The sequence below is a fragment of the Tetrao urogallus genome (assembly GCF_951394365.1).
Source record: "Tetrao urogallus genome assembly, chromosome: 24".
Classification (NCBI taxonomy): domain Eukaryota; kingdom Metazoa; phylum Chordata; class Aves; order Galliformes; family Phasianidae; genus Tetrao; species Tetrao urogallus.
In genome coordinates, this window is record NC_136837.1 from 1314549 (window position 1) to 1340998 (window position 26450).

Consider the following 26450-nt stretch of genomic DNA (forward strand, 5'->3'; position numbering starts at 1 on the left):
GTGCGGCCAGTCCGCTTCTTGCTGTAGAATATCACAAGGCTCCTGTGGTTGGTGGTGAGAAATGCTGGGTTCACACCTGCAGGGAACATTGGGTTGTTTTGGTTTTTTTTGCAGTGATTTGTATGTGCAGAAGGGGGCTGATCCGGCCGGTCATAATGGCGACAATAAGATTTAAATCTCCAGCAACATCACTTCTGCTAATGTTTAATTAGTTCCCTGAATGGAGGTAATGCAGCTGCCCTGAGTCCAACGTGACTCTCAGCCTCGGAATTTCCCCAGCTGACAAAACCTCACTGAGCCACTGCCTCTGTGCTGGGGGGAACAATGGCAGATTTATAGGCGTTATTCTGTTCCTTTTAATAGCCTTTATGCAGGCAGCCGAGGAGGAAAGTGATCCGTGTGCAGCTGCAGCGGCACGGAAGGGCTTTGCCCACAGCCAGCAGTAGGTGTGTCTGCTCGGGGCACGGGGGGAAGGGGGGGGACCGGGTTGTGTCTGTGCATGGATGGATCTGTAAGCAGAGCCAGCATTGCTCTGGGCCGTGGGTGAGCGTGCACAGGGAGATCTGTGCTCGGACAGAAGGGTCACGGCCCTGCAGCCGCCCGCTGCCAATGCCCTTTGTTGGAAGTGGGAGGTGGTGCAGCTTTGCCAGAAGGGTGGGCTGGGGAAGGAGTGATTCACTTGGCAGCGTTCAGCCCCGCTCCCTGTTGAGCAGCTCTGAGGGCCTGGCCCAGCTGCGTGCTGCAGAGGGACGCACACCGTGGCCCCCAGATGCTGTAAGCAAGCAGAGATAAGCAAAGCAAACAGCGCTGTATTGCCCAGGGAGCAGACGAGGACTGAAGGAGGTGAGGATCAAAACTTGCTCCTGCTGCTGCCTGGGAAGTGAGGGCAGGGAGAGGAGCCACGTGTGCAGCAGAGCACTGCCCTCAGAGGGCTGAAGTGGTGAATTTGTTTGGTGTAAGTGGCTCATGAATATTGAGCAGCCGTGAGAGGAGCGCACAGCCGGCATGGCTCACCATGAATTTTGCATAGGAGGATAAACTGTTTGTGTTCCTGAAGGAGTGGGGCTCAGCCCTGCTGCCAGCCTGCTCTGTGCATCCATCCGGGTCCCTTTGCAGGTGCTGCTGCAGGTGAGCACACCTGGCAGGGCTCGGGCCCAGATGTGCTGAGCTGCTTTCCCCCTGAGCATCACCAGCCTCCCTGGATGAAAGGCAGGTATGAACCTCTGTTAGCAGTTCAGTGAAGTCTGGGGGATGGACAACAGCCGTGCTTTGTTCCGGGCCCATAAGACCTGATGGCTTTTGGCCAGGTTGAGGTGTTGAACCGTTCCTTTTCTCCTGCTGCAGTTCTGAATCCTCCTATTCCTCGAGCAGCCGAGCTTGGCTGTGCTGGAGGAGAGATCCCAACCCCACAGCTCCTCAGCAAACTGCTCTGCTCCTTGGGGAAGCGGCTCCTGACAGTGAGAGCAATTAGTGCTGCTACAGCGGCCCCAGGGGGCAGCGATGGCTGGAGAGGAGCTGGGCTGTGCTCCCCACCCCCTGTTGTGCTGTCAGCTTCCTAAAAGCAATATTTCAGGTATCTGGGAGATGCGTCCCACGCGGCGTTGGTTTTGCAGGACGATTGACAGCCACTGAACGCACATAGCAGATAAATTGGGCTCTGTTTGTCCAGGAGATCAGCTGAGCTGACCTGTCTGATGCACAGACAGTGCTGTGAGGCGGGAGGGGGATGGAACTGGAGGTATTGGTGAGACAGATGGTTTGGGAAGCCTTTTTGGGGGCAGAGCACAGGGGTGCTGCTGAGGAGCTGCAGACCTGGATCCCCACGGCCACACAGGGCCTCTTCCAGCCACCAAGTGAGCAGCTCCACTGCTGAGTTTGCAGGGAACGGCTCAGAGGGTTCCAGCATCAGCTTCACAAAGTGAGGTGGCTGCTGTGTCTGCAGCTCTTCCAGGAGGAGATTAAGGCTGCTTGGGAAGAAACTGGGGGAGCTGAATAAAACATGCTTTTTTTTTTTAAGCTTTTTTTTAGAAAAAGGAAATGCACAGCCCGCCACTTTGATGCCTTCCTCCCCCCCCCCCCAAAGTGAATTAGCTGATGAATTAATGAATAATTTGTGTCTAATTATGGCACTGGACAGCCGTCCTCATCTCCTGCAAGAGATTGCAGCCTGTGCTGTGTGCTCCATAGGAGTGAGCTGCACATCCCCATTGCTTTCTGCCATGGGTTTTGAAGAGCTGCACGATGGTAGAGGTTGTGCTGAAGTGGCTTGAAGGGCTTGAGCTCCATTCACCTTGTCAGGGCTGCTTGGCTGCTTAAGCACTCTGTGGAATTGCTGCCTTAATTACGCTCTTAGAGTTGAGGATTAGGAGTATTTGCATCGAGATGTGAACCTTTGAGGAAAGCTCTCCATGCCAAACCCACCACTGCCTTAAAATACACTCAGAAGTTGAAATTCAGAGCTGCACACTGATGTTGAAAGGAAATGCAAATCTTTCCCTTTGCTATTCAGGGGGAGAGCTGCTATTTTGTGCCTGGTGAAACTGCATCCTCTAAGAGCTCGGGGTTCCTTGTTCTGACAAGCTCTCAGCTCACCTGCTGGGCTGCAGCTCCTGCATGGCCAATGCTGTGGATCAGATACGGAGGTTTCAGATGACGGCTGCAGTTGGGGAATCCATGAATCCATATGTTAAGCCTGTCCTTGCCCCCCCCCCCCCCCCCACCTGCAGCTTGCAAGCTGTCCTGCAGCATCCGAAGACGGCACTGGCTCCTTCCATCCTTGCTTGTCAGCCTGTGCTGCCTAAAATCTTGGTGTATCCTGTGGATTCTGGTGTTTAATCTGGAGCTCTTGCCCTGGCCTTGAGCTGTGGCAGTGGGCTGCTCCCAGCCCCTGGGCTCTTGCTGTGCTCCTCAGCCCCCATCCCCTGCCTCCCGCTGGCTCTGTGCTCCTCAGGGCTCCTTCCAGGTTTCCCTTTGCTCCTCTGTAATGTTTTGTGATACTTTGGTTATGGGAAAAGAAGTGATATGCTCAGTGTTTTGATCCTGACTTCTGCTGTTCTAAACAAATGTGTCCTTCAGGATCTCAGTTGTCTTAATTAACGGGCTGATTATTCTATTGTCTCCAGATCCCAACGTTTCCTCTCTTTTTTCCTGTGCTAAGGTCAGGAATTCTTATCATCCTCAGTGCTGGAAATTTCCCTTTGCCCCCACTGGCAAGATTTCTTCCACCCTCACATTACCTTTAGGAACACTTGTGTTTTCACAGCTCGGGTTTGCTGTAAAGCAGGAGAGAACGAAGCGTTCTGAGGAAACAGAGCCTACACAGCAGCCTTGTTGGTTGCAGTTCTGCTCTGAAAGGCAAACATAAAGCCCAAGCATTCCTTGTTCAGTCCTTCTTTATATTCTCTTCCACTTTACGGAGCATCTTAGAGCACTGCAGAAGTTCTTCTTAGAACAGTGTGTGTGTATGTAGTGCTTCTGAAGCCTCCAGAGCTGCCCAGCTGTACTGCAGGAAGGTAACACATTGCCTTTGGCCCCCAAACACAGCTGTGGGGATCTGAATTGCTTCAATATTCTTCAGGAGTCTTTGCCTTTGCTACGGTGGGTTCACAATGAGCAGCATGCAGCCGTCCCACCTCCCTGAGCACCTGTTGTCTCATTGGCATCCGTCGTCTTGGCGTGCTGACATCCAACTTCGCTGTGCACTTAAATAAGAGATACTTGGGGGGCTCTGAATCTGCTGGTCTGTGACACGCTGGTTGTGAAATATAAATGCACGGTCTGAATGCTTTGATTTCTAGCTCTGGTGTTTGGACAAAAATACAGGCTGGACAAAAATACAGGTGTGAAGCAGCGATCCCTGATCCAGGCCCAAAGGAGTTTCCCAGAGACCAGAGCGAGCTGGAAAATGTGTGCATTTATTGCTGAGCAGCACTTACAGCACTTCCTGCAGCGCACAGCAAACCCAGTGAGCCCTTCCTCATGTTTGCAGTGAGGAGCCAGCAGGAATTGTCCCAGAGGCTGCTCTTAGGGAAGTCCTGCAGGGCTGCGAGGTCCCTTCCAACCCAACCACTCTGCACGTCCCAGCCGGGTCTGAGCAGCCTTGCCTCCACGTGCAGGGATGAAACAGCAGTTAATAGTATCAATCATGTATTAACCGAAGACTTTTCTGGGGGAAAGTGCCTTGGATCATCTGTTCTTTTCATCAGCAGGAGAAAAGTGGAGCAGGCAGGACCTAATTGCTCGTTAAGGCAGCACCTGTTGTATTGTCTCCCAGATGAATGTCTGCACACAGATCTCTCTGCTGCCTGCGAGTGCCCTCATTTTGAGCCTGCAACGTGTTGGCTTTGCAAAACACCTCCTGCCTTTCCCTGGGGTTTGGCTCCTGTGTTGTTATCTGTGCTGTTGTTGCAGTTACTGCCACGATGCTGAAGGTTTCGGGCTGCGTTGCCTCGTTTTGCTGGGCTGCAGGCTGTGAGATGTGGCTGATGAATGGGAAGCAGCCCATCAGATGCAATGGGCTTCATCTCATGCTGCTGAGGAAGGCTCAGCGGGGGCTTTTCACCACGTGTCTGCTCAGCTTGAAATAAGAAGCAGGAGGAGCTGGGCTGGAGCGATGACTGCCTACCAGAAGCCTGGGAGATGCTGTAGCCATGCACTGGGCTTGAGGTTGGTGGTGGCAATTAACAGACATTCATTTTGAGGTGCTCATAAAGGCTGCATTCAGCCCTTGGTTGCCCTGCCCTGCTCAGGTTGCAGCTGTGTGCTCAGCTCCATGCTGAGCTCCCCATCCGCCCGGACTGCTTGCAGCATCTCAAGAGATGATTTCATAAGTCAGCAATTAAAAAAAAATAAAAATTCCTAAATCCTGATGAAGCTGCTTTTCCTCCCAGCAGCCCCCAAATAACCAGCTCGTGTTTACCAGCAAATCCATGCAGCAGTTGGTGGTGCTGAGCAGGAAGCATTCTGCCACTGCCTGCCCCGTGCCCAGTGCTGTCCACTGACCCCAATGCATCCTTATTAGTTTGCTCTTATTTCTTACAGCAGCTGTGTCAGGCTGTAAGGAGGCTTGTTGCTTTGCAATTAGGGGTTCTTGTTGTACTCAAAAGGCTTTTTTTTAAGCTGGAGAAGCAGCTTGTTCCATTTTCTTCCCATTTTAAACTTAGTGTGCCCTGTCTCTCCATTGTAGGAGCTTAGAAATAATGAAGCCTTAACCCCTGACACTTGGTAGGAACTGCCAGAATTTCTAATACTGATAACCCTTAAACCCAACCCGGAGGAGCTTTTGGGAATAAAATATGCTTGTGGAGCTGCTGCCTCACCTGCTGAGGTTTAACCCTGTGCAAATTTGTGCCATAGGTTACAAACTCCTTATTATTAAGTATTTATAATGGGAATCCTGATATATTCTTAATCATTCCTCTGCTGCAGGGTGTCATTATGTGCAGTGATACCGAAGATAGCAGCCGTTTGTTTCTGTGCATCTTTACTTCATTGCAGGCTTTGATCTGAATCGCTCTATTGCTCCGTATTTGTGTTCCTTTGCTGTGTGCTGTGTTCATCTCCTCCTGCCCAGGGGTGCTGCAGAACAGTGGTTTGAAGCGGCCCATCTGGGAAGGAGCCTCAGGGGGAAGCAGAAGGTCCTGACCCCTTTTGAGGTTTTTCTTTTTATATGCAGAACTCAGAAAGAGATGAGCAACAGCCTGCAGCCCCAGAAAGTGCATCATGGGGGGAGCTGAGCCTGGGGGCAGCAGCAGGGCTTGGAAGAGACCCCTGCTGTGCTGTGTGTGCTGCGGTGGTGGCGCTGACAGTGCCCCAGGGTAGCAGGAGAGCAAAGCTCCATTGCATCTTGTTCTGCTTATGTGTAATTGAGAACAAGTCTGAAGTTGTTATGGGGATTTGGAAGGGAAGCACTTGGTTGCGTGGTGCCCCGGTGTTAGCTCAGAACGCTGTGGGTTTTTTCCAGGGTAAAAGCATCAGAAGTGTCTCCTTTGTGCACTGAGGCGTGCGTGGATCGTGATGGTGATGTTTGGTGTGCAGAAACGGGCAGTGCGGGGCCATGCGTTCCCTCTTGGAGCTGCTGTGGGCTCTGGTGTGGCTATGGGGCTCTGCTGGGGGCAGAGCAGTTCAGGCTTTGCCCATTCACTGAGGGGCTGTGGGGGGGAGGCTCTGCTCAGAGCCCTTCTGGGGGAGCAGAGCTGTGGAGCTCTGTGCAGAAGCTGCTTTCCCAGATGCTGACGTGCCCATCTGTGTTACTTCTCATCCCAGGACAACCTTGCTGTGTCCTTGGGAATCACTGATGCTGCATGCGGAGACCAAGCACAAAACTTGTGCTTTTGTATCCATGGTAAATTAAGGGCTTTTCTGCAGTGGGCTTGTTTTTATAAACCCCCCTTGCAGGAAGCTCCTGTAGCACACAGATGCCCCCAAACCAGGGTGAGAGCCGCACTAAGGGAGCACTGCTCAGAGCTGTGCTTCCCGAATGGAGCTCCCTTTCCCTGCATGCAAATGAACGGCTGCAGGCTGCTGCTACTGCATGAAGCCCTGCTTTATTTTGGTGACAAAAGCCCCCTGGCACTTATTAACCACCCTCTGTCTCTCTCAATGGATTTGCTGGCTCCAAACTTCAGTGGAGGGAAAAAAGACAGACAAATACAGACCCCACCACGGACCCCATGCTCCCACCCATCAGGACGGGGGGGGGGGGCAGAGCCCCATAGCATCAGTGCTGGGTGCAGGACATCGTTTTTGCCCCCTGTGCTGCGTGGCACCCTCTGCAGAATGCTGTCCAATGGGGATGTTTATGGGGCAGCACTTTGTCTCCTGCTCACGTCTGACCGCTGCATCCTGCTGCCTGGAATGCTGTGGGGTGAGGAGGTATTTGCAGGAGGACCAGCTCCAGCATCCAGCTTGGCTTCTACGGGTCTTCTACAAACAAATGCCTCTTTCCCCCGTGAATGAGAACTCAGCTGCTTGGGGTGGTTTGTTTTAAGACAGAGCTCTGTTTTGGACTCGGTTCCAGTTGCTATGTTTTTGTGGCTGCTTGCCTGCCTGTGTGGAAGCACTCACCACTTCCCAGCCCAAGGGTGATGCTGAGCCGCACCCAGCTCCTTTCTGAGGACAGTTTTATTTTTCAGCAAGGCTTAAGCAAACGTGCAGATCTATCAGTGCTCACAAGCTCTCTGCAGCGTTGCACCTCTTGTTTTTTGGCTTTGCTGAAGGACTGTCTCCCTTCCTTTCTACCAAAGCATTTTAGCTTTGCAGCGCTTTGTCTCCTTTCCTTGTAGGGCTGTTGCTTATGGCTCATGGGCCAAAGGAGCTTCATGGTGCAGATCCTCCTGCACCCTCCAGATTAGGAGTAATGGGCACGGTTGTATAAATCCCACAGAGGGATCCTGTGGTTTTATTTCTGTGGATGCAAAAGGAGGAAAATTAAAACACACAACCTGTTTGGAGATGGATGCGTGGTGTTTCAGTGGAAAAAAACAGGTTAAGCCAAAACAAATTGGAACTGAGTGTTCAGCGTAAAACCAAGTCTGAACTGCAGCACTATATTTAAACACGGTATTTTTATATTTAAATAATTAACCACTGGGAAAGAGCAGCCCAAAAAAGCATTAGTGTGTGCTGTTTTCAAGGTATCCTCTCTTCCATCCCCATCTCAGTGCCACGGAGTGCAGCTGAGGACCAGGTGTGGAGGACAGGGATGTGTCCCTCCCCTGTTTTTGTATCTGTGCAGCTTATTCTTAGCACCTAGATGAGGTGGTCAGCCAGGTTTGTGGGCTGGCATTGGGCTTTGTGGCACAAAGGGAGGGGGAAGCAGGATTGCTTTGTGAGTTGCAGCCCTTCTGCATCGCCCAGACTGTCTCTGGATGGACCCAGTGTTTAGCAAAGGGTGAACCCGAAAGGTGATCCTCTGCCACGTGGTTCTTCCCCTGCCGTTCAGCTTTACAGAGCACTGGGCAATCCCCTGCTTTTGAGGAAAGGTTGGTGGGCGTTTTAGTGCTGCAGGAGCACCTGCACGTCTTCAGCACGGAGCTGTCAGAGCTTGGGAAGCACTGAGCTCCTGCAGGGAGAGCAGTCACTGCACCGGGGAGCTTGGCCTGGCTCCCACAATTAAGCCTTGCTTTGGATCCAGCTATGGAAACAACCACAAGCAAGGAAGGAAGCAGATCTGTCATGGTGTCAGCCCGTGGTGAGGGCAATGCTTCCAGCATCTGCTGCTGCCTGGGCTCAGCCCAGGACTAAAGCAGGCAGTATCAAAGCCCTCAGTCTTATTTGGAGATGAGGTTTATTCTGCACCGTCCCAGTATTTTCCTCCAGTATTTCGTGGCCTTTCTGTGCTGATGGTACATACGTGAAATTTCAAAGCTTTGCTGGGACAAAAGCAGTCAAAGCAGGTGGTTCTGGCTGCAAAACATGCATTGAGACCCTCAGGTTGGCTGTCTCAGTAACATTCCCCCATGCAGGAATCGATGCTCTTCAGTTACCTGATGTCATCTGCAGGCTCGAGCAATGGCTGCTGCATCCCTCACACGTCCTTTGAGCTTCATCCCAAGTAATGAGAAGTGGAAAAGCTCTTCAGAGCTGAGCTCGTGGAGAGGAGCAGAGCTGATGGAGCCGAGGTGAATGCCAAAATGCCTCCAGTGGAGGAGAGGAGTTAGCAGGCATGGTTGTAGTCAAAGAAATACTCAGCAAAATCCATTTATTTCCTCTTAAGCAGTTCCAGTTTTGCTGACCCCACACTTAGAGCTGCTGCGAAGTTGCTGATTTATGGAAGGGCCTTAAGTTGAGCTGAGAAACAAGATGATTATTTTTTCCTGCAGTTCTCAAAGCTGCATTTCTGGGACTTCCTTATTTTATCCAGCCTCAGTGACCCTAAATAGCCAGATGTGATGGGATGATGACCGGCTGTGGCGTTTGTGTCTGAAGGAGGGTTGGTGATGTGAGCACTGCAAACCGAGCCGCCCTGCACACGTTTCATGTTATGCTTGTCACTTAAGTGCCATCTTTGTCTGCTTGGAATTGGGATAATTTTGCTGCTTACATGACCTCATTCTTTCTTATTGCATCCTTTGAGCTCCAAATCCCATTTCTTGTACAAGCAGCTTGTGATTTCTGATGGAAGTTCTGAACGATTTGTCTCGTGGAAGCAAAAGCCATCACATCCCAGGCAATCACATCCATTCTCCGTCAGGATTCGGGGCTCTGGCCGCTCACCCTGCTGCTCCATCAGTGCCCCTTTGGCAGCGTGTGCTGGACCAGGAGGGCTCTACTGGAGATGTGGGTTGTCAGGAGCCTCTGCAGATGGGCTGTGTGCTGTTTGCCAGCCCTAACAGAGTCCAGCCCTGAGCTTTGCACTGCTGCTACTGGCACCTGGGGAGCAGAGGGTGCGGAATAACTCAGCCTCCATTCCCAAACCTGTCCCTAAAAAGGCCAGAAAGAAAAAGTTGTATAAGAGCTGAGGTTCATTTTGTTGCCCTATGTGTCAGACTGTACACCAGCTTTGTGTTCAGCAGCAAGCCTTGCAGGAGTGCTGGGCAGGGAGATTTCTGTTTGGGAATGTCTCTGGGGGCTCTTTGTGGTTTTATTTTCTGCCTGGTTATGGATTGGAGACAGAGGTAAGCGAGCAGACCTGAGCCTCTCCGGGGTCCCATTGCTCTCTGAAGAATGCTGGGCTTTCATTGGTCTGTGCTTTCAGCTACTAGAAATTCAGATTTGAGCTGCGATTTATCAGATTCCATCTGAGCAGCATTAACCTGCTGGTTGTCACTGCCAGCTTCCCAACTGGCACAACCTTAACTTTGTTTCCTTTGTCTTTTGCAAAGGCGTTCATTTATGTCCAATGCTAAAGATACCATTGCAGGCAGTGGTTTGTGCCATGTCTTAATTGCATGTGCTTTGCTTCCATCCCTTGGTTTGCGCAGATGGATGGGATTGTCTCTTGCTCCCTCTCCTGGGCAGCTGAGGCATTTGCCCCCCATGTTGCTTTTGCAAGCTTGATCTCTTTTCAAACTCCTTCTAGGCAAGGGAGGCTGTGTGCTCCTGAAGGTGGAGCTGAAAGCTTCGGGGATCCCGTTCTCCTCCTGAGGTTTATGCTCCAGAGGGATGGGTTTCTTGCAGCTGATGGTTTTCAGGCATGGGCAGGGGGCAGGAGGGAAGGCTCTGTAGCATCACAACTTCTCTGCATCCCTTTGAGTGACCCACCCGTAGAAGGGCTGTCCAGGCAGGGCACTGTGCTCAGAGGCAGCTTAATGGTTGTGTGTGGGATCCCTCTGGCTGCCTGTGGTGGGCAAAACCCTGGGACTGCTTTCCTGCTCTGTCAGTAACACAGCACCTGCTTCTTGTTTTATTTCCAGATTGAGAAAATCATGAGCTCCATTGGCGAAGGCATCGACTTCTCCCAGGAGCAGCAGAGGATCTCAGGTAGCGTACCCAGCTCGTGTGTGTGTGTGTGTCTTTGTGGTTTTGCCCAGAGCAAAGCCATGTTCTGGCTGCTGTGACCCAACCGTGGCTCCAAGAGGGATGGCTGCAGCACAGCTGAGCACATCTCCCCTTCCCTTCCCATCAGAGGGTGGTGAGGCACTGAACAGGTTGCCCAAGGAGGCTGTGGATGCCCCACATTGGGGCACTGGGGCTCCCCACTGGGCAGCCTGGGCTGCTGCTTGGCGACCTGCACACAGCAGGGGGTTGGAGCTGGATGAGCACTGTGGGCCTTTTCAACCCAGGACATTCTGGGATTCTATGATTCCCTTTTGTTGGCAGCTTCCAAGAGCTGGAGCAGCTCCTTGCAGTCCTTCCCTGCAGGTGGGAAGGGCTGGGTGCTGTCAGCTGCCTGGGACATGTTCTGTGCTATTCTGCAAGTATGCTGCAATGAAGTCAGCTCCAGGGTGTGTGGCCCATGGCCTCTCTCAACCTGATCACATCCCCACTGGTGTTTGCTTGATGTGTAGGAGGGAGATCAGATCTTTTGCACATACCAAAGGATTCAGTGCAGCTGAGAGGTGTTGTAAGGGCTCCAGCCTGCACCCAGGGGAGAAAAAGCTCTACTGATTGCCAACCTCCTTTAGTTACTGTTGTTCTCAGCAGAGTTGCTAAGTTGGACCAATTGCTTCCAGCTCTGTCCTGCCTCTCCAAATATGTTTGTCTTGAGTTTCTGCTCTTCTCTGCTGGATAACAAAGAACTTTCTTTAAGCAGTTGCTCTGAAATGGAGCTGCTGCATGTTTGCATGTTGGCTGCTCTCACCACCCCACGACAAGCTCGCTTTTGTTTCACATGCATAATGCAGCAGCAAGATGCTCATTTTTGTTACATAAGCGTAGATCCGTCCCTTCAGATGTGAACAGAACACTTGACAGCCCTCCACACACGTGTGTTGTGTTCCTTAAGGCTCACAAAATGCTTTTGTTTAGAGGATGGGACGGGGGTTCTGTGCTTTGTGTCAGTGTGACTGCTGGCAGCAGCTTTTGGTGTCTGCAGCAGCTTTTTGTGTATTTAAGAGTCCCAAATCTGTTGTGTGGATTAGTCTTCAAGTCTCAAACCCAATGGGGAGGGGTCTGTTTCCCTTTCTTCTTCAGTGTTCAGGCCAAACAAGAGAGGAAGAGCGTTTAATCTTCCAATACTGCCTGTACCCAGGTGCCACCCAGCCGTGACTCACAGCAAGGTGCAGTAGGTGGCTTTTACATCCACATCCCAGCTCAGTCACAGCCTGACGTGGCACTCAGCCACATGCAGTGCAGCCCTGGGTGCTCCAGCCTGAGTGAGCTGCTCCAGGGAGCAACTAAAATTAGCCACCAGGAGGTCTGTCATCTGTGCAGTGCATGGCACAGCTTTGTGTTGGATTAGGAGAAGAAAAATATCCTGATTGCAGCCTCCTGAATGTCTTAAAAGTCAGCACAGAGGGAAGCAAAACCAGCCCTGTGATCAGGGTTGACATGGGCTTTGGGGTCATTTTCTCCCCCATTACTGGAATTTTGCTGGAATATTTTTAGGCCTCTTTGCCAGCTTTCCACCTGTGGAACTCCAGATGCCCTGTCATTGCCCCAGCAGACACGAGACATCACATCATTTCTTGGTACATCTCTTACCTCCGTGCTTCCGTGACCTTGAAGCACACGGCTGTATTGGTTTTATTAATGGTGCATGAGGTGGTGGGGCTGTGCCTTTTGTCTTTGCCGTTAGAAATTTCCTTGAGCCAAGGTGAGGGAGGGATCCTGGTGTCATTGAGCGCATTGATTTTCCTCAAACAGAGCAGCATCCTCCTCCAGCAACTGTTATAACTCTTATCTCCGCAGTGCAGCATCGGGAGATGATCCCAGGTTAAAACACTTTCATTTTCATAAATGTTGTAAGTGGAGGAGGTTGAGGTGTGGGGAATAGAGCTGCTTGCCCTGAGTTTGGGTTCAGGATGCAGAGCAGCTGTCAGAACCAAGTTGATTGAAAGAAATCTTCCTCCTGCAGTGGCCTAATTGTGTGTCCTGGCTCCGCGTGCCAACCAGGAGCCTTCTGAGCTTCCGTCTGCTTTCACCCAACGTTGACAACGCTTTTATCCCATAGTTTTTGTTCTTTCTTTTGAGGAAAGCACATAGGAAGGGGAAGTGGGACTGATGGAGCTCTGATGTCAGTGCAGATGTCCCTGGATGTGCCTCTGTCCCACGCAGAGCAGCCCACCGCTCCTCAGTACTTCTACATGGCTGAGATGCTCCTGAGGATTAATTCTCTCCCCACAATGCAGCTTCACTCTGGAAAGCAGCAGCTGGTGATGAATTTGTTCCTTCCGCTGCTGCGGGCGGAGCTGTGAGTCCTCAATGTATGGAGTGATGCTGGGCTTCAAAGGAGGAGATAATTGCTTGGCTTTAATGGAGCCTTTGAAACGCGGCTGTTTGGAGTGAGACACTGCGAGCAGAGCGTGATTAAATGGATGCTGGTGAACTTTGCTGTCTGGGGACCGAGGGGGACTGAATATCGTGTACTGCTCAAGGGTTGCAGACAACCCGAGCCTTGAAGGTGTTGGCATAGGAAATGCTTTTTGTCAGTGAGAGCAGTTCAGTGGTGGCAGAGCCGTCCTTTGGGACACCAACCTCGTGGCACCGTGCGAGGAGCCAGGAGCTGCCCTGCCTGCCCGGGGCCACGGCCTCCTCCAGGTGCTCCTGGGTCTCTCTGTGGGATCTTCCTCCCCATCACTGCTGGAGCAGGGCCGGGCAGGTTCCAGCTGCAGGTCAGTGTGGCTGTTGTGCTGGCTGAGTTCTTTGGATGGGGTCAGTCTGCTGTGCTCACAGATGTGGGCGATGCCAGGCTTTTCCAAGCACAGCTGGAGGTGCTGCTATGCACTAAGCAAGGCTGCCTGCAGCAGAGGTTTTTCCCCTGTACTTGATGAATGAATTCCTCTCTCTGCATTTAGTCAGAAAGCAGAGACAAAAGCAGAACTCGGCTTGTTTGTCTTCCTGTGGTGTGATGGAGGACACAGGAGAGCTGCACCACCAGGGACTCTGTCCTCCTGCATCTCTCACCTCCAAACTGCTCCGAGTGGGCAGCATCTCCCACTGATGAGATGCTAATACACATCTGCACATGCAGCTCACGCCTGCTGAGTGCAGCTAATCTCGATCCATTTGTCACTTGGGCTTTTGCTTTGGTGAGGAGGGACCCCCGTGTGCCCACAGCGGGGGGTTAACCCATGCCTGCCCTAAATGCTGATCAGGGCTTTGTGTTTCCCAGGGCCACGGGGCTTTGCAGGGGTGCTGTGTGGGGTTTGGTCCAGTCCAACGGCAGCTGCTCAGCACCCAGCATGCTGCCAAGCCCCCTCCTCTCCCCACCGCGGGCTGTGGCTGTCGCAGCGCGTGTGATTGATCGATATCATTAGGGAAGAGGTCTAACATGGAGGGGAGAGGAGGAGCTTTGCACCTCGGCAGAAGCTGCAGCTGTGCAGAGTTCGCAGCAAAATGGACACCCGGCTTAGCAGCAGGCAGAGCTGTGAGCTGCCTGCTCCCTGTGCTGTGTATCCCCACGGGCTGAGCTGCCTCGTGCTCAGGGCTGCCCTGCATGCAGATCTGCAGCCGTGCTTTCCTTTCCATTGCAGTGAAGGCAGGGATGCTCTGCCAGCCCCTTGCTGTGAGGTCGGAGCGCGTCCTGCACTGCCCACAGCCCAGCCCTTCTTTTTTCTGGCATCGTTTCGCTTTTGCTGCTCAGAAGTTTGCAAGGGCTGTTCTGATGGATCAGATCGCCTCGCTAACATGCAGGGCGCTTCCCAACTGCGCTCCCATCTCCAAAATTGGATGGGTTTTGAGAACACTGGGGCTTCTGACTCGTTTTGTGCCTGGGATCACTGATTTGCTTGTAGAGGCTCAGTGCCTTGTTTGGCAGCTGCTGTGGAGCTCAGCGTGCTTGGGTGTGTGCATACAAGTGGTTGTCACATACAGTTGCTTTGGATTTAGGAGAAGCAGGGGACCTTGGAGTTGTGCTGGGACAAGGCCTGGCCCCTGCTGTGCCCCTTGCAAATCCAGGCAAACTTCTGCACCCCTGGTTCCTCTCCTGTAAAATGGCATAACAGAGCCACTGCTCCGTCCCCAAACCCTTGCTGTGTAAACCCAATCATCTGGGCCAACAGGTTCAGCCCCTGATTTCCTGCTGGAGCACGTGAGGAAGCCTTTCAGGTGTATTTCTCCAGCAGAATCCTGATGGTGGGGAGGTGTAGGTGAGGGGGAAGGGGGTCCATCTGTTGTGTGTTGGTAAGTGCTTCTGGGATGATAAAGGATCGAGGAACAGCATCTCTTAAGGGATTCTTAACCCTCATCCTAAAGGCTTTTTTGACCTGGGAAGACATGTTTGCATTCAGTCTGTCTCTGTGCACCTCTGCTTTGCAGTTGCACGTTCTGTTGAGCTCCTGCTCTCCCCTTCTTCCTTGCAGCCACGGGGCACTGGGACAGGGGCTGCTGGCTTCGGCAAGGAAACCTGTGTGCTGCTGGCAGGGCTTCATCAGGCAGCATTCCTGTGCTCAGAATTGAGGAGCTGAGTGGGTTGTGCTCTGTGAATCGGCCTGGTGCAGGCAGAGGTGTTGCTGCAGGGACAGCAGTTACCTCTGGGGCTCAGTGAGTTACCTCTGCACTTGGCTTGAGACGTGAGAAACATGCCTGGTGTTTGGCTGGGCAAAAGAGGAAGAAATATTAGCAGTCTGCATTTGGCTAATGGATTTTAGTTCCAGTAAAGTTGTATTTCTTGCATCTGACAGCACTAATGGCTTCATCCTTCTTGCCTCATGCACTGCCTGAGCTCGTAGCCCCATCTGTAGGTTTAAGGACTTCCAGCTCTCATCAGCCCCAGCTGTAGCAACAAATGCCTGCCTTGCTTCTTCTACACGTTGTCTGCGTGTGTGGACGGCTCTTCTATCAAGGCTGGCTTGGTTTTGCAGCCTTTTATTCCTGGTGAAGCTTGGCTGGGTGCCCTCAGACCACGTCAGGTTGTGCTTTGTGGGCGCATGGGGTGATGCTGTCCGTCAGGCTTATTCCTCAAGGAAACAGTGAGGTGTAAAGAGACCTCCCTGAGCCCACCGTGCCCCTGTCCCTTCACTGTTTTCTTCGAGGTGTGCTTTGTTACCTGAGAAACATTGTGAGAGGAACCGAATCGCTTGCCTTGCTTTTTTCTACTACTTTTAATTATTTCTAACTACGTTCTGCCCGCTGTTCCCCTTCCACAGCATTCCCCGTGACCTTTTAAAGGCAGGATTCCTGAAATTTGGAGCGGGAGGAGGAGGAAGGAGCTGAGTTGGCTGAGAATGAGCCGTTTATTTTAATCAGAAGTTGTGATCAGGCTCTTGCTGGGGGGCACGGAGGCTGGCAGTGATCTGCTCCCGTGTCATCCTCGGAAGATGCACATCTCATGGACTTTTCTGGCTTTAGTCAGGGATGTCCAAGGCATCTGTTCTCTTTTTCTTTGTACAGTTAACCCCTCCATTCCCCTTTCCAAACAGCCCCGTTCATTTTGCCTTCATTTGAAGTGGTTTCTAAACCAGAAAGCCTGAGCTTGGCGTTACTGCAGATTTTCTCCTTTAAAAGCAGAAATACGTTTATGAGTGTACAAAAGGTGGAGTAAATAATATCTTTTTAAAGCAAATTCAGGAGCTGAGGGGAAGGAGCTGCTGTGGTTTTGTTCCCCCATGCCAACACCCCGACTGCCTCCAGAAACGCCGTGGTGCGCAGCGAGCCGTTCCCTCGCCTCCCTCTCAATAAATTAATTCTCACGCAGCCACAAATCACTTGGAGCTGTCAGAGCAGAGCTGTAACATCGTTTCTTTGAAAACCCAAGCCGTGCAGTCCGTCACCGAGCAAACACTGAGAAGTCAGTCATTTCCACTGGAGGGTGATAAAGCTGCCGTCTCCCTCCCCTCTCCTGCGGCTTCTGCTGCGAAGGCTGCTTGCTGGATGGAAAAGCTGGGAGGGGTAAAAGAGGATGGAGAGAAGGGAGGGACAGGCGATGCGAGAGCAGCAGACAGGACTGCGAGCGTGGAGCTGGCTGCCTTCAGACAAAGCACTGCTGCAGCTCTGCAAGGACACACAATCGCTGCCGGCTGCCTGCGCGCCGGGGGAACCCACAGGAGGGAAGGATGGAGAGCCCAGAGCTCAGCACGGCAATGCCAGGTTTAAATGCTGCCCTTCTGCACAGGCTGCGTTAGGGGAGGAAGACAGCGGCCCTTGGTGATCTCTGCATCTCTCGTGCTGCAGCTGTGCTAGGAGGGCTGGCCGCTCTCCCGACCCCGGCTCTCCCGGAGGATCCCTTACCCCAAGTGTCTCCAGGCAGCGCTGCGAGCTCCACACCGTGCAGCCATTGCAGTGGGCGGGGGTGGAAGGACGGCTCGGAGGGTTGCACACAGCTGCAGGTGACCTGAAGCTTTAAAGGAAGCAAACTCGGTGTTGGTTGGTTTCTTTATTTTTCTTTTCTTGATCATCTTTTTATTTGCATATACCCTTGAAACACAGACGTGCTGAGCAGACTGAAGAAAATCCTGCTGTCTTGCATAGCAAATGCCCTGATGAGAAGGAGATCTCTGAACTTTTCTTGTCATCTCTTAAGCTTTTCCAGAGGAGAGTAACAAGTCCCCAGATTTCCCAGGGGTGAAGGAAGGAGAGCTTGTCTGTAAAGCTGCTGCGGGCTGTTGGGAAGATCCTCATTTACCAGAGGCTGCCAGGAGCTGCTGAGGCACATCTCAGACTTGAGCTGCTGCAGGAGGAGCAGAGGGTGTGCTCGCTCTTGGTCTCTTTTTGTTTGGCCGCAGCTTGGAAGCAAGGAACTGAAATGCCTCAATCTCCAGAGCTGCTGCCCCTCTGAGTCAGGGGCTCGCATGCAGCAGCCGTGCTCAGCTGCAGAACATGACGGAAGGGCAAACAGCAGCGTGCACCAGGCAGCTGCCAGCACTGGGGGCACCGGTTCCTCTGCCCTCCTGGCTGTCAGCCCACGTGCAGGTGTAGCTGGGCTCTGCCAGCCCGGCACGAGCAGCGTGCCCAGGTGCCATCATCCGGATAGGCGGTGACATGACTGTGTTGGGACCCTCAGATTCGTGCTCGGGGTCACTCGCTCCTCTGCTCCTCCTAACGCACTAATGGAAAGAAAAAGCCCTTACCATGGTTTGCCTCTTTCAGGACTGCTTGGGGAAAAAAAGTAAAAGCCCTTCTTATCTTCTGCTGCAGTTTGTGTGCTTTCTTTGTCTTGCATGTCTTCCTGCGGACAGCTGCTCTGGTCTGGCTTCTGCTGCTTTCCTGAACCTCCGCCGTGTGCGTTCTGTGTCCCGGCTGCATGAAGATGCATTTTCTGTCTAGCTGCTTTGTGCTCTCACTGCTCCTGGCCCTCCCTGCAGCCCCGCTGGGCAGCGCAGCGCACCCAAAGCCACGTGGAGCAGAGGAGCCACACGGTGCTGCGCGATCCTGAGCGGCGCTCCTGGTTGTGCCCAGCGGGGAGTGCGGGGCTGGAAGTCGGCCGCCCTCCTCCCGCCCCTTCTGATGAACCAAGGAGAGCACCAGCATCCCCGTGGGGTTGGGCTGTGTGTGTTTGCCTGGCGAGGAGCTGCCCGAGCCCTGCAAGCAGTGCATGTGATGACGTCCTGCTCCCAGGGCGCTTTGCTCGGGCGCGGGGTTCCTTTCTCTGAGTGCTCACTGGGATACAATTAGACCCGGAGCCTTTGGATGTGCTGGAGGCTCGTTGTCCGTGCTCTGTGCACACGAGAGGAATTGTCTGCCAGCCCATTGATTGTACTCTGAGCATAATTTTTTGAGTTTCTTTATGGTAATGACTATGATGTGGCAATGCCATCTGTCTTCCTCAGAGTGCCGCTGCTACCGCCTTAACAGTTTTTCCCTTTTCAAGCGTCTGCCGATTCCTCTCTCGTCAGGTTCTCGGATGCTGGAGCAGAGCGTGGGGGAGTGGCTGGAGTCCATCGGCCTGCAGCAGTACGAGAGTAAGCTGCTTTTGAACGGCTTTGATGATGTCCGTTTCCTGGTAAGTGGGCTGGGACCCGCGGGCCGATGTCGGGATGCTGGGTCAGCCCTGATGCGGGTTCTGCAGCCCAGCAGGGTGGGTCTGGGGCTGCACACAAGGTTGGACCGAAGGAGGACGTGAGGGTTGTGTTGGTTCCTCCCTCTGCGCCGCTGGTTCCGTTGTTTCTGATACAAATTTGATTCTACCGCCTCAAATCCCCGCGATGTGATTTGCTGGAGAAGTTGGAACTGAGGTTTGTTGGTGTGTGAAGAAAGCAGCAAACTGCCTGTGCTGGGGGTGGGAGAGCTCTTGTTGGAGGTATCCTCGCTCTGAGGGGCCTCAGGGCTTGATGAGCTGCACCTGATTGCCTTGGCACTGCTGGCTCCGAAACCTAAGGGTGAGAGCAGCCTCGTGTTTCACATGGTGGGACAGAAACAGGGCCGGGTGCTGAGCTCAGGTCCTGGTGTGGGACAGCGAGCTGGGAGTGGGGAGCAGCCCCTTCTGTGTGGCTTAAAGAAACGCCTTTGGGTTTTGCAAAAGGAATTGCTCAAGCTGGATATGAGCCTTTGGATGGGCCGCTGGGGGCTGTGTTGGGAAGGGAGTGGGGGCATCTCTGGTGCTGTGGGCGCACAGAGAGGAGGTGCCTGGTTGGGGGCACGTGGTCTGGAGCTGTGATGGGGGCAGTGAGAGCACCGAGGGGTGAGGATGAGGGGATGTGGGGAGCTCCCCCCTGTTGGAAACCAGCAGCCACTGACTGGTGAAGGCGTACGGGGTGGCTGGAGGAAGGAGGGAAGGCTTGAGGTGCCCTGAGGTGGTGCAGTGACTTGAAATGAAGTACTCCATACCTGCCGTGTAGCTGACAGAACTTTGGCTTTCACTGTGCCAGCAATTAGCTGCTCTCATTGCAGCAATTAGCACCTTTCCCCTGGACCGGCTCTGCCCACCAGCATGCTGACAGTCCTCAATGCAGGAGCTGAGTAACAAAACTTTCCTTTAGCTCCGGGAGAAGCGGAGCTGGGGGTTCAAGCAGGTTGTACAGACTGTGCCCACTTGCAGTGATAGCAGTGCTCAGTCATGGACTGCATGAGGCAGAATTTCAGCACGAGGAGGTGGGCTCCTGCTCCTTCCAGGGGTGGGACGCTCTCCTTTGCTCATTCCTTTCAATTTTGAAGGGTCAAACCATTGACTGAGGATTTCCTGCAAGCCCTGGCTGAGTTCCTCTTTGCTGTTTATCCTTTTTACTTTGGCACCCATGTCAGATCTGCCTCTTGCATCCCTTTATCTCAGTCCTCGGGACTCGAAGCCAACGCATGGAAGTTTAATTCTTCCAAATCCCCTCAGCAGTGTGCCTTCCCTTCGGCGTCTGATGTTGCAAGAGTAAAACCTTTGCATACAAGCAGGGAACAAATCATCTGCTTGTTTTTAATGCTGGTTTTGATGCTCTCTGATGAATTATTAAAGCTGCCCGGTGCTGTGAGCACTGAAGGATGCAGCTGCCAGCACCCACTGTGTCGGTTTGTCCACCCTTCCTTTTTAATACAACAGTTTCTTTATGAACTGCTGCTTTTGGTCACTAATGATTATTTCAAACTAAGTGGTGTTATTTTTCTGGGCTTGGTTTCTGTGAAAGGATCAGTCCCTGTTAGGGCCTTGGAGAACGAAGCTGGTAAGAGACAAGCAGTGGAGGATGCAGGAGTTTGCCTTCTGTTTTTGGGACCTTATCCATGAGCTGCTGTACGAGGTCAGTGCTTCCCCTGGCAGCAAACCTCGAGTTCTGCTGCAGTTTGGGGCTGCTTTGGTGACAGCAATGGCCGCAGCAGGACTGACTCCTCACAATGCAGCTCTGCTGTCTCTCTGTGGGTGGGAATTTGGGGTGAATACAAGTATTGCTTGCAACACCCACTGATTCTGAGCAGTGTCAGCCTGTTCTTATTAGGAATATTCCCACTTTTGGAACTTGCAGAGGCTGTGAGTGCAAGTGAGTTGGTGAGCAGGGAGGAGCAAACCAACACCACCAGGATAAGGAGGAAGGGCACACTGCTGTTAATGCATCAATGCAAGGAATGCATCCTGCCTGGCCACCTGGGTGCTGCAGGCGGGCTGGGTTTGCAGCACTGCCCTCCCCATGCTGTGCTGTGTTCCCCTCTTAAGGCAGCTTCCCAATCAGTGTTCCTGTGATGTAAAACTCCAGTTAAGGCTGTAAAACAAAACTGAGTGCTACAGTGTTTGCTATGGACACATGAGAGCATCTCCCCGATTGGATTCAGCCAAACGTGGAATGGCTCAGAGCAAACAATCCTGACGGGCACTGACTGCAGTTGGAGTGGATATCACTGCCACAAGGCAGCAGCGTTACAGGGGTGTCGGTTTGATGTGGTGCTGGAGCTTCTGGGAAGGAACAGAAGCGACATTTGTTGCAGACAGAATGTGGTTTTGCTTCTCGACTGAGGGAAGAAATAGGCTGCACTGAAGGAGCCCCGTTTTCTAAAAGACCCGAGTTCTTTCTGAACAGTATGGTCTACAGACTGGAGCTCTTCTGTTCCCCTGCAGTGGCTTTGTTGTGGTGTTTCTGTGCAGCAGCTCCTTCCTCTCCTCTCCATCGCTGCTGAGTGACCTCCAGTGCCTGCACTGCTGCTCAGGGTGGCCTGGTTGTGACACCAAACTTCTGCTTTAGTTTGGGGAGCGGCCTGCTTGGCCAGCTGGGGATTTAAGGCCAGAAAATAGAGGTGATGCTTCATCTCTGCTTTGCAGCTTGCTGAAGCCCTCCTTAGAGGGGAAGGATTTATTGGTGCAAACATAACTGAGTGAAAGCTGGCTGCGTGTTGCCAGCAGTGGCCGTGCTGTCCTTACCAAAATGCAGGGAGAGCCCTGCCCCTGCGTGGAGGAGCACAGCCCAGGGCTTCCAGGGGACCGTCGCCTCATCGCCTGCTGGAGGAGCAAACAGAAGGTCAGATCACAAAGCTGCAGCAGCGAGCAAGCAGTGTCATCCAGAAAAACACACTATAAATCGATTTAATTGTCCTTGACTGCTAATGAACTGGGGGGGGGGGGGGGGGGGGTGAAAGAGTAGGGAAAATGTCAGTGGAGTGTGAGCTAAGAGGGCTGCCATGTGCTGTGAGCAGCAGGAGCTGCAGTGCTGTGCCTGGGGTGCATGGAGCTTCCCAGTGCCCTGCTGGGACTGCTGTGCTGAGGGCACTGCAGAAGCAGGGAGGGAAGCGCTGTTCCCTGCAGTGCCAGCGATCCATTGGATCCTGCAGATCGAGCCCAGATGCCGGTAGAAGCCCTTCCCTCCCCTGGGAGGCTGGGTGCTCAGCCCTGGGATGGCTCTGCAGCTGAACTTCTTCCTCAGTCCGAAGGCATTCTCTTTCACAGGAGCAGGTAGAGGGACGTCAGCCACTTCTCGTGGCTTTTTGTTGTTGTTCAAGCCTGGATTCCCACAGAGGGTGCGGAAAGCAGCTCATGCTGATTCAGTCAGACAGCATCAGGAGCAGAAATCTGTTCTCATGCACTGCCCTGGGCACCTCTGCTTTTGTGTGTGTGTTTATTTCTTTTCATGATCGGGGAGAAGCGATCAAATTATGGCAGCACTGGGAGAATGGGGTGTTTTTGCAGCTTGGGGAGCTCCAAGCCCCATGATGTGGCATTGTCTCCTGCTTATCACTGCCACCAGCATGCTGGAAATACATTGCATTGCTGCTTCCCGGACTGAATGAACGCCCCTCAGAGCAGAACGGGACCCTCGTGCAGGGATTTCTGCCACGTGTCCGAGTGGGAATGGCTTCATTCAGTGCAGTGGATTCTCTGGCAGCTCTGCAGTGTGTCTCAGATGCTCCCTGGGCAGCTCTGAGAGCCCTGCTTTGTTTTTGTGATGGTTTCCAGTTTATCTCTGGAAGGTGTGGACGTATTCACTCTGTGGCTGAACTCCCTGCTGGTTCCGGATGGGTTTTGGGGAGCAAAGTGGGTGAAGCAGGGCTGGCAGTTTAGAGAATGCTTAGATGTGATTCATGAGCAGCTCCTGGCCCAATAAACATTTAAAAAGCCATTAAAGGAGCGGTTAATTTTTTTTCCCTTCTCCATAAAATTGCCCAGATTTGACAACTGTGACCGATTCCCTCCGTTGTTGCACTGCCAGTGTGTGCATGGGGCAGAAATGGAACAAAAATGCAGTGCACTAATCTAGGATTTTTATAGGAGTCCTTTCTGCAGTTGTTGCTTTGGGAAGCACTGGGACCTCACTGGTCTGCTCTCAGCCAACTGGGTGCTTCTCATCCCCTCGTTTCCACCGTGCTCCCTCAAACAGCAGCCACCAGTAAGGGCAGGGCAGACCCCACAGGCTGCTGGCAGGCATATATTCCTGTGGCCAAACACTGCTGTTTCCCCCTTGGCTCTGAGGTGGGGCTGTGAGAGGGCAGGGTGTGGGGTCAGGGGAGATGTAGGGCTGTGGAGCGGGGCTGGCTGACCCCAGGGCTGGAGGTGCTGGGCAGTTCTGGGCCCCTTGGCTGTGACGCTGTGCTGACGCCGTGGGTGAAAAGCCCAACGGTGCAAACCATGTGCTTGTGCAGATGGAATGCAGGACAGGCTGGTGGGTTTGCTGTTGGCGCAGCATGAGCTGCTCTCGCCCTGTCCAACAGGACATGTTTGCTCCGAGTGCAGCCCTGCACGGCTCCCAGAGCTCTGAAGGGGCTGAGCCCAGCCTGCACCTCGCAGACAGCGCAGGGAAGGAGGGCACTTGGTTTCATTCACCCCTGGGCTCCTGGGCGGCTCATTCCCAGCCGCAGTGCCTCTTTCAGCTCCCCGGATGCCCTCATTTAGCTCGGTTTTGCTGCCCTCCCTCACCCTCACCGCCCTTTTATTTAACAGGAGAGCTCAGAGTGTGGGGTCGAGCCTTGGGACGGGCTGCGTGTTGTCCCTGTTCAGGCTGTGTCTCCAGCTCTGTCTCCCACATCCAGACTCATGTAAAACAAAAGCAGTGGCAGCAAAATCCTTGACAAGATACAAGCTGCCTTGAATTTACTGAGAAGGGGAAAAAAAGAAAGAGCTTTGTGTGCATTAATCTAAGAAAAATGGATGCTTTGGCTCGTCCAGCTGAAGGCACTCTGCTATGGATGTTTGCTAGTCTGGAAAAGCTGTGTTTGGGTTTTGCATCTGTTGCTTTTAATAGCAAACACGTTCTGGTCCCAATCTTCCCCACAGTTGTGTCTGGAATACGTGGGTTGGTAACAAGGCAGCTCTCCTATGAGTCGGTTGGGATTCATTATGCTGTGCTGCTGGCTGGGGAGGACTGCATGTCCTATACGGAACTTTCTTTGCCTTGGGCCCTTCCTTAGCTGGAAAGAGAGAATGGACCGAAGCCAGGCTCTGAGTAAGAAGCAGCATCTGAAAATTGGGTAGTTAAGCGCCCGCAGAGTGCCCTGCTGGAGCAGAGATGCTGGCAGATTTCAGAGGCTCTGATTTTGGCATGCTCCTCTTTAGGGTCACCTAGCCCACACTGCGTCACGCAGCGTAACCCCTCTGACTGTGTTTTTTTCCTTTAATGAGAAACCTGGAGTCTTGCAGGCTGCTTAATTACAGCGCAGGATGCGAAGCGCCGTGTCCTGGAGCAGAACCCTGCTCCAAAAGCTGCTTCCTGTAGGTGGACCAGGCGAGCAGGTGGGCACTGATGGATGGGGCCAGGCTGGATGGGCAGCCTGATCAGGGGGGGCACCCAGCCCATCGCTAGGGTAGGGTTCTGGGGGCTGTAAGAGCCTTCTCAACCCAACCATCCCACGGCTCTATGATCTTTAAGGTCCCTTCCAACCCAACCATTGTATGGTGCTGTAATCTTTGAGGTCCCTCCCAGCCCAACCATTCTGTGATAACCTGGCACCCAGACTGAGGGTGGCACAGCGCCGTGTCCCATCCCATCTCTGCCAGGTTGGAGCTGGGGGTAACAGAGAGGTCTGAATGGGGAGGAGTGCAGGGCGAGCCCTGGCCCTGTGCTGCGCTCAGCCTGCAGCCTGCACAAGGTACAGCACTTGTCACAACGAATACAGTCTCAACTCTGTCTTCAGAAAGTTTTCTTGATTCCAATTGGCATTTCTGAGCCGGAGAGGATCCGGCTAGCAGCACGGAGGTCCTCACAGCTCCCCTCCTCCTCTGCTGCAGGCGTTTGTCCTTGGAGGACCCAGACCTGGGCTCTGAGCAGCAGGACCATGGTGCTGGGGAGTGATGTCCAACCTGGGCATGGGGACTTTTGGCTGCTGGTAAAAACCAACCCACAAGAAAAACCACCTTGTTTTACGATCTCGTTTCTAAAATCCTCTTAACCCAGCAGTCCTCTGAGATTCGTGGCTGAAACCCAACAGCTCAGGGGGCTCCTGGTGCTGCAGGTGAGCCTTGGGAGCATGGCACTGACCCAAGCCCTGGCTGGGAGGCAGGGAGCCTTGCGCAGAGGACCTCAGCTTTGTCTGCAGGGCATGTTAAATGCACACAGCCTGAGAACAAAGCTCAGCTGCTCTGCTGGCAAAGGTTAAAAGATCCCCAGCGCGTTTGCATTTAATTATCTATTTTAGTGGCAGATTATTATTTTTTTTCATTGGAGATGAAATCCGGATGGGTTTAAAGGACGCTCCTCCGAGCAGAGCTCGTGCACAATGGGCTGTAATGATGTATTCAGAGCTGCTATGCTTTGTCTATCCTTGTTAAGTACCCTGAGAATGCAGACTGGCACTGAGGGAATTTAATGTGACACATAAAAATAAGGAGCACTAGAGGAAGCCGTGATTCTGAGTGTTTAACTAGCTTGGAGCCTCGCTGCATGGCAAGCAGTTTTGCTCAGATTTGAGATGCCAAAGGTGGGAGAAGGGCCTGAACCTCACCCCGGGCACTGGAAAGGGACAGCCTGGAGAGGGCATGGGGCACGCTGGCACAGCAAGGGCGAATGGAGGCCACACCGTGCCCACTGACTCCATGGGGCCGGTGGCTGCTGTGTGTATGCAGCACTCTGCTGCTCCCCGGCCACCCGCTGGTTTAATTTGCTACTGTCATTTGCTAAATAATTGTTTCTCTGCAGTCTGGCCTCTGAGGGCAGCACCATTGCTTCGGGCAGCTCTTAGCGCAGCGTTAATTCTATGGTTCTCCTGGCACTTATCTCAGCAGAGCAGCGGTTCTTTGGGGGCAGAGCTGTGATGCTGCACTTAAAGCAGGTGGGACTGAGCGAGGTGGACGTGCTGAGCAGCTACAGACAGTGCAGCGTGGCGAGGAATTCCAAACGCTTGCTGCCCTTTGAAGAGGTGCATGTCCTGCTCAGTCCCTTTCTGGAGCCCTGGCTGCTCCGCGTGCCCTTGCAGCAGCGTAGCACCCAACAGCTGATTTTAATGAGGTTCCTCTTATAAAACCAAAATGTGGAGCAGCAGAGCGCTGCCAGCTCAGCCCTTCTCCTGCTCCTCTCCTGGGAGCAGAGGGAGGCAGTGCTGGGAGGGCCCGGCTGGGTCCCAGTGTGGTGCTGAGCTCGTTGGCTGCAGTACTGAGAGCTGTGGGGAGCTGAGCCCAGCCCAGGTATGGCAGTGGGGGGGGGGGGGTGAGGTGGGCTGCAGCAGCGTGCGGTGCTTCTGGGTGGGCTGCCGCCAGAAGCGGGGAAAGGAGGAGAAATGTGACTTTCACATGCTCACCTGGAAAGAAATCGCGTTTTCTCAGCAGCCCAGGAGGGAGGATAAGCGGAGTCCAGTGCCCCTGCTAGGCTCAGTGTATGGGCAGGGCTGGGTGTTACTCTGGCCATTGAGGAATGGCACTGTTGGCCGCATTCAAAGCTTTGGTGGTGGGGAGGCTGCTTTAATGATGGCCTGAGACCCCCCTGGCTGGATGAGGATGCCTGCAGTGTGCTGTGCTGGGATACAGCCACGCTCTGCCGTGCCGCGCATTGGTAGCACGGCTCCATTGTGCCCCGTGTTGGTCTGTGGGGCTGAGCTCTGTCCATGGCCTCCTCCTCCCAGGCAGCCCCGGGGCTGCAGGG

The 26450-nt window shown here is 53.3% G+C and overlaps 1 protein-coding gene across 1 annotated transcript in view; it reads left to right on the plus strand.

Moving 5' to 3' along the window:
- ANKS1A (ankyrin repeat and sterile alpha motif domain containing 1A) overlaps positions 1-26450 on the plus strand; it is a gene marked incomplete at both ends in the record, with an annotated part of 78624 nt that overhangs the window by 45185 nt on the left and 6989 nt on the right. Inside the window, 2 exons of the mRNA XM_079546293.1 lie at positions 10356-10422; positions 18375-18481. Of these exons, the coding sequence (XP_079402419.1) occupies positions 10356-10422; positions 18375-18481 (174 nt within the window). The remainder of the gene's footprint in view (positions 1-10355; positions 10423-18374; positions 18482-26450) is intronic.